At 43.5% G+C, this 7,500-nt stretch overlaps 1 protein-coding gene across 1 annotated transcript in view; it reads left to right on the forward strand.

Moving 5' to 3' along the window:
* The window catches only part of LOC144513219 (FHF complex subunit HOOK-interacting protein 1A-like), a 25,579-nt gene that overhangs the window by 4,566 nt on the left and 13,513 nt on the right, over positions 1–7,500 (forward strand). The window contains exons 2-4 of the mRNA XM_078244223.1: positions 1,738–1,779; positions 3,617–3,857; positions 5,725–5,926. Of these exons, the coding sequence (XP_078100349.1) occupies positions 3,753–3,857; positions 5,725–5,926 (307 nt within the window). The 5' untranslated portion in view covers positions 1,738–1,779; positions 3,617–3,752. The remainder of the gene's footprint in view (positions 1–1,737; positions 1,780–3,616; positions 3,858–5,724; positions 5,927–7,500) is intronic.

The following is a 7,500-nucleotide window of genomic DNA, read 5'->3' on the forward strand; positions in this document are numbered from 1 at the left end:
CATTTAAAATGAAATTATTTTTTTTTTTAACTGTTTGTGCGTCGTTTTCAACACTTTTGTCACTTTCCACCAAATTTTTGTCACTTTTTTTCGATAATTTTCTGCGCTTTTTTTTTGGACATTTGTCACTTTTTTCCCAGGTAGGATTGTGAAGATCCAGGACTTAGCCAAAAAATATGAACATCAACAACGGTGGATTTTTGCAAATCTCACTACAGGCTGTAGGAGCCAGAGGAGCTGGATTATTTTTTAAATGACCTGCTTCATGTAGTTCTACTGGAACATAGAGTCAGTTTCAGCAGATATGACAGAAAGTTAGTTTTATAAGTCTTACCTTTAATTTAACACTGACAACTAACGCTGCTTTTCCACTGCATGGTACGGCCTTTTTTTCATTGCTCTTTGTTGGTTTCCCATTAGCAAAAGTTACTTTCTTTGGTACCATTTTGGTCGAGGTTCCAAGCGAGCTGAGCCGATACTAGAAGGTAGAGTTGAAACACCGCAGACCACTGATTGGTCAGAGAGGATCCTCACTAGCGCCACGCCGGACGTCCTGCACAAAAAAAAACAACATTTATTTTAATAGCTAAACTACCTTTGCAGTCCTGCCCGAGGATGTCAGGTCAGCCAGTCTTGTATAAAGTACTTGAAAACAATACTTGATTAAAAGTACAAGTATCTCATACAGAAAATGACTTAAAGTCACCTTTTAGAATATCACTTGAGTAAAAGTCTTAAAGTATCTGATATTTACTGTACTTAGGTATCAAAAGTAATTTTATGATAATAAATGTACTTAAGTATTAGAAGTAAAAGTAAAAAAAAAACTTTTGACTATGAGGTAATGAGTAACTGAGATGCTAAGGGGAAATGTAGTGGAGTAAAAGTATACATTTTATTCAGGATATGTAGTAAACTAAAAGTAAAAGTGTCCAGAAATATAAGTAACAAAGTAAAGTACAGATACGTGAAAATTCTACTTAAGTACAGTAACAAAGTATTTGTACAAATACAGTAACAAAGTATTTGTACTTTGGTACATTGCAACACTGAGGTCAGCTGAATCAGTGGTCTGGTTTAAGTTTTATCGGAGAGCCTTTTTGCTTGAACCGTCTTTCATTTCTTTTAAAAATGTTTTTTTTTTTCCAGGGCGCCTGGGATGCTCACCTGGTAGAGGGTGCGCTCCGTGTACAGAGACTCAGTCCTCACCGCAGCGGCTGCAGGTTCGATTCCAGCCTGCAGTCATTTGCTGCATGTCGTTCCCCCTCTCTCTCCCCTTTCATGTCTAAGCTGTTCCTTCAAATAAAGGGATATTATATGCAGTGGAAAACCAAAAAAGTGAGCCGAGTTGAGCCGTATCATGCAGGGGTAACATGACTTAAATACCTAAACGTCAACCCAAAAATGTCCTCGCTCCCAAGGTCTAAAATCTCAAAGTGGTCCTCACAAAGATAGATGTACAGTCACACACATACACACCATGATGACAACTTGATGATCCAAACAGGAAATTGGACCAAAATCCAACTGTTTGTCCTACACACACACACACACACACACACACACACACACACACACACACACACACACACACACACAGATTAGAGGACCAGATGATGAAGGATGGATTTTGTAAAGAGAGAGTGTCTCTGTGTGTGTGTGTGTGTGTGTGTGTGTGTGTGTGTGTGTGTGTGTGTGTCAGACAACCTTTCACTCATCTCTGTGTCTCCTTCTCAGGACAACGGTCGTCTATGTCGTCCCTTCAGCAGCATCAGAGAGGTAGATAAACTATTCACTGTTGAGGAGGGGGGGGGGGGGGTTCTTGGAGAGCTCCTTGAGAATTCATGGAATGTCCCGGAAACGCCCAGGGTGGGATTCGGACGCGTTCCCGTTTTTCCTGTTTGCATGTTGCCTCCGACGACCCTCATTTCCTGTTTCGGCCTTGGCGCTAGTTAGTCTGTCTGTTAGGACAGAAAGAGAAAAACAGAAATACGTAAAGACAGAAGGAGAGATTCTGTTGTTTCAGTATTCATAGAAATAAAGTGTGACGATCAGGTAATTGATTGGTTATGTACTGACGTATATGAGACTGAGACTTTCTGTTCACTGACCTCTTGCTGGAGATTAATGCTGCGTTTGTAAATCCAGAGGTCCTCTCAAATACACAAACCACACAGGAACAAAGTGAAGCCCATGTGAGACAATCACAGGCAGAGGGTGAGGTTAAACAACATTGTTAAGGCATCACACGTTTTGCATGTTTCTCTATCTTTATTTTTATTGCATTACATATCAGAGCAGGAGAAGACAACTGTTAAAAGTAGAAATTAGGGCTGGCAGTCGATTAAAATATTTAATCCTGATTGATCGCATGATTGTCCATAGTTAACTCACAGTTAATCGCAAATTAATCACAGTTTTTTATGTTCTAAATGTACTTTAAAGGGACACATTTTTAAGTTTTCTATGCTCAAGTATTCAAAGTGCTCATATTATACTCATTTTCAGGTTCATAATTGTTTTTAGAGGTTATATCAGAATAGGTTTACATGGTTTAATTTTTTGAAAACACCATATATTTGTTGTACTGCACATTGCTGCAGCTCCTCTTTTCACCCTGTGTGTTGAGCTCTCTGTTTTAGCTACAGAGTGAGACATCTCACTGCTGTACCATCTTTGTTGGGAGTCGCACATGCTCAGTAGCTAGATAAGGACTACTAGCCAGTCAGAAGCAGAGTATGAGGGCGTGTCCTGACAGTACCTAAGTAAGGACTACTAGCCAGTCAGAAGCAGAGTATGAGGGCGTGTCCTGACAGTAGCTAGGTAAGGACTACTAGCCAGTCAGAAGCAGAGTATGAGGGCGTACCCTGACAGTAGCTAGGTAAGGACTACTAGCCAGTCAGAAGCAGAGTATGAGGGCGTGTCCTGACAGTAGCTAGGTAAGGACTACTAGCCAGTCAGAAGCAGAGTATGAGGGCGTACCCTGACAGTACCTTGGTAAGGACTACTAGCCAGTCAGAAGCAGAGTATGAGGGCGTACCCTGACAGTACCTTGGTAAGGACTACTAGCCAGTCAGAAGCAGAGTATGAGGGCGTGCCATGCTAGCAGCTAGGCGAGCATTATAACGTGTGTTCCAAAGTGACCACGTTTGTCTCTGAAGTAAAGGCTGGACTACAACAGAGCTGTTTGGAGCAGTTTGTGAACAGTGTTTTCTGTTGGAGATGGTAAGTCCCTTTGGGGGGGACTTTGGGATTTTTCACTTTGTAAACCTATAACATGCACAAAAAAGATATATGACACAATAAAGGAAAGGGGAAAAGCCAAAAAGCATAATATGAGCACTTTAAGACTCAACGTAATCAGTCAGTTCACATCGACAGCACACGCAAATAACTTTAGTCTTGTGGAGAGAACCATCTGTAAGGGCTTTGAAACTGAACTCATTTAAAAGACCCTTTTCTTTATCCATTTCTGCTCAAGGAGCTTTGTTTCTGCGAGCCATCCACAACATTACTGCTGCATCGCTTCCTGATTTCCATTCACTACTGTACATATTTTCTCTATTAAAGGAATAATAAGAAACGTGTCAACTCTCTCCACCTCCACCTCCTGCAGGCCAGCAGCTGCCCACCGAGCCCAGGGAAAGAGCCTGATCCTGGGCTGAGAGAGAGCCAGCTAATGCCCCTTGGTCCAGGCCACCGTCCCACAAACTCAGCTGGAACATGCTATAACCAGCTGACTGCCAATCAAAATGATGGCCTCAGTGGTTGCTGGGGGCCACCGGAAGAAGTCTCTCACGCTAAGAGGGGTGGACCCGGAGACCTGTATGATTGTGTTCAAGAACCACTGGGCACAGGTAATCAACTCATCCAATAATCAATCAAATAATCAATCAATCAATCAATCAATCAATCAATCAATCAATCACATCTCAGGCAGAAAAACTCACTTTCCTGTTGGTTTATCTCTTCTGTCCCTCAGTCTTAGTCTGTCCTATTTTCCTCGTAATGTTTGGCAGACACAGTGTGTGTGTACGTGTGTGTGTGTGTGTGTGTGTATGTGTGTGTGCATTTCTGACCCAGACTTTGGCCCTTAAACACAGGATCCATTTAGACAAATCTCTCCACGCCCGCCAAGAAAACCCACACGACACACACTCTGTGTCTGTGTGTCTGTGCGTACAAGTGTATTGTGTGTGTGTGTGTGTGTGTTCCTTTTGTGAAGCAGCTTAGGTCAAAGGTTAACACAAGTCCAGACAGTGAATTACATTCTCCTCTCTCTCTCTCTCCCACAGGGATCTGTTATCTACTGTGTCTTACATTTCTTTTAATAATGAGTCGTTGCTGTTTGCAAAGTGCAAATTATTATTTTTTTTTTTTAAATGCCACATAAAGATAATGAATATAAACCTAAAGATTTTGTTAATTTCAGTTGATTTCAAACAGATCGCAGAAAAACATGATGTTTTGAAGCCTGAAATTTAGGTTTTGAGGTGTTGTTTACTGGTGTCAGACAATCCAAATTTTGGTAAAAAGGTGCATGATGACATACTATTAGGAGTGCTAAAGTCCACACAGGCAGGATAATAATAATAAATTGTTATTATAATAAAAAAAGTTGAGGTGTATGGATGAATGGTCAATTAAACACAGGACTTTAACCCGGGAGACCCGTGTGAAAGCAAAGGTCAACAATGACTTTTTTTAACTCACATTACGCACATTATCTATGTCATTTAAGTTACGTAGGTAAAGTACTGTGTAGTAAGGTCTGGCTACCTCACAGATGCATTCTGGGATAGGAGAAAAAAAACGCTCTGGGTTGTTTGCATTTCTTTAAACCAATCAGCATCGTCTTGGGCGGCGCTAAGCTCTGGACACAACGACGTTGGCTCTGCTGAATATTCTCGGGGAGGAACTGGTTTTGGTGGAAAATGTTCACCTTGCAAAAGAAATATTACAATACAATATTAAATGAAGTTAACTGTTGACACAATACAGTAACGTGAGCTATTTCAATTAGCTGATACATGGTTAAACCTCATTGGCTCTTACCAGTGTATCTCCGTATGTACTTCGTCCACAGCAATCCCACCAACCGGTCCCAAAACGTCCCAGTTAGAGGAAATGACCTCAACATATTCTTTGTAAATCTTCACAATCATTCCCATTGCACCATCCAAATTTTCTTCAAAACTTGCCATTTTTAGCGAATGGCTTGCTAGCTTTTGGGGCCAAAGCCTGAAGTCATAGCCTGGGAAAACCCTGACGAACTTCCGGCATATTTGAGATTTGCTCTGCAAGTCCGTCTGGCCGAGAGCCCATTCAAGCCCATTTACAATATTTCCAAATCGAGGCACCAATCACAACCGTTGAGGCGGGCTTTACACGATGACGATAGCGCAGCGACTGCAAGCAGCTTTTTGTTTACATTCAACATGACGGCCACCGAAGCGCAGCAACCCGTTGATGCCGCTGTCGCTGCTACGTCGCCCGGATCGTTGGTCTGGTTGGTTGAAGGACTATCCAATTGCGCCCAGAGGCATTAGAGCGGCGTCCTTTGGTGACGCCCCATTGGAAATGAGCTGTGAATGAACCTTCCCCAGACCCGCTCTCAGTTACAACTGAGAAGAGTCTGGTGTCAACCAGGCTACTGATGTCAGGCTTTATCCTGGACATGTACTTCCACTGATCCAGACTACTCCGACCTCCCTCTGTCTGCAGGTAGTAAAGATCCTGGAAAAACACGAGCCGGGACGTAGCGGCACCAGTGCGCTGAGTTTCCTCTCCGGTCACGCCAGTGGCGGCAGCAGCGGCGGCTCCGGAGTGTTACGCCTTGGCCCCATCCCGGCCGACGAGGCCAGCGCTGTCCAGAACTACGTGGAACACATGCTCTTCCTGCTGATGGAGGAAGAGATGGGGCAAGGTAAGAGAACAAAGAAGAAAATGTGTCATCATGCCGCTGCGTTGCTTTGTATTCAGTAGCTGCTTTTTCGAAACCGTTCCCTCATTCACTCACTCACTATTCCCTATATAGTGTTTATTAAATATAAAGGGAAAGACCAAACGAGATTTCGACACTAACTAAAAGTTTGTTGCGTCAGTAAATGTGCCGGTTATTTGTGTGACGGAGGCGGGCATGCCTTAGCCTGGTCCTACCAGACTCTGGTCCATTAGCCTGGTCCTACCAGACTCTGGTCCATTAGCCTGGTCCTACCAGACTCTGGTCCATTAGCCTGGTCCTACCAGACTCTGGTCCATTAGCCTGGTCCTACCAGACTCTGGTACATTTCATTTGTACAGAGAGTCTGGCCACTCTCCATTGACAAGTGTTAACTTCCTTGAAGGTGGGTACTCTGTTGAAGTTTAAAACTATTGGATCTGCCCAGAGCCACTCTGGATCTGCCATAACCAATCGCTAACGTTTGGTCGTGACGTCGGCTTAGCATCGCTAGCGTTAGCCTTAGCCAACTCCTTCACCACTAACGGAGCGAGCTGGAAAATCAAACTGTCCCGAACCCCGTGGGGAGGAGGGCCACAACATCATGGCCACCAACACAACTCAGCAAAGATTGTTCTTGTTTCGGGCTTTAACTTCTGGATATTCGGCAGCGTTGCCACAACGGACCGAATGGCTTCGCTCGCATCTTTCTCCGCCGCCATTACGGAACAACAACTCAAACTAGCGCACAACCTCAACGTCATCTTCCTCAGCCACTCCCTCTGTTCGCTGATTGGACCGGTAAAGATTTGGCCGGAGAAAACCCACGAATACACCGCAAACCCAGACGGAGTACTGAAGGAAAATGAAAATTGAGCAGAAGTACGTAGGAGCGCCCAGCATCATGTAAAAAAACAAAATGACTTCTAATACGTCCCTGAAACAAACCCACCCAGGAGAATATTAAAAGGTTTTATATATAATTATATTATAATTATATATAATACAGCGTTGCATTGTGGTATACAGGAGTACAATGTAGGGTACATCGTATGTACTCTCAAATTAGCAGTGCATTGTGGGTATTTTATAGCCTGGATGCCAGCCGAACTTAGCCCCGCCCACAACATTTTGAGGTCGGGAAGTTGGGTCTGGATCCACCGTTGTGGATCAACTACGCTCCAACCAGAGCTGTTCGGACCAATCAGATTGTCAGGGCGGGCTTTATACGATGATGGACAGATGACCAACAGTAACGTAATCAACCACGTCACCAAAGAGCGCTTGGGTTGAATTAGTTTACAACAAAGATGGCTGCCATCGCGTCTGTTATAGAAGATATCGACAGCACATTCATTTTAAAAGAGGAACAGAGAACAAGGCATTTCTCGGAAAGATGTTTTTGCCGTCCCTCCTACGGGATTCGTCAACGTCACGTACTCCGTTGCTCTGATTGGTTGTAGGTCTATCCAATTGAGTGCACAGGCATTTTCTTTCCTCACATCACAGCCCAATGGAGCAGTATCAGATTCATATTCTGACTAGAATCTAGAATAGTG

The sequence above is a fragment of the Sander vitreus genome, unplaced genomic scaffold (assembly GCF_031162955.1).
Source record: "Sander vitreus isolate 19-12246 unplaced genomic scaffold, sanVit1 ctg154_0, whole genome shotgun sequence".
Classification (NCBI taxonomy): domain Eukaryota; kingdom Metazoa; phylum Chordata; class Actinopteri; order Perciformes; family Percidae; genus Sander; species Sander vitreus.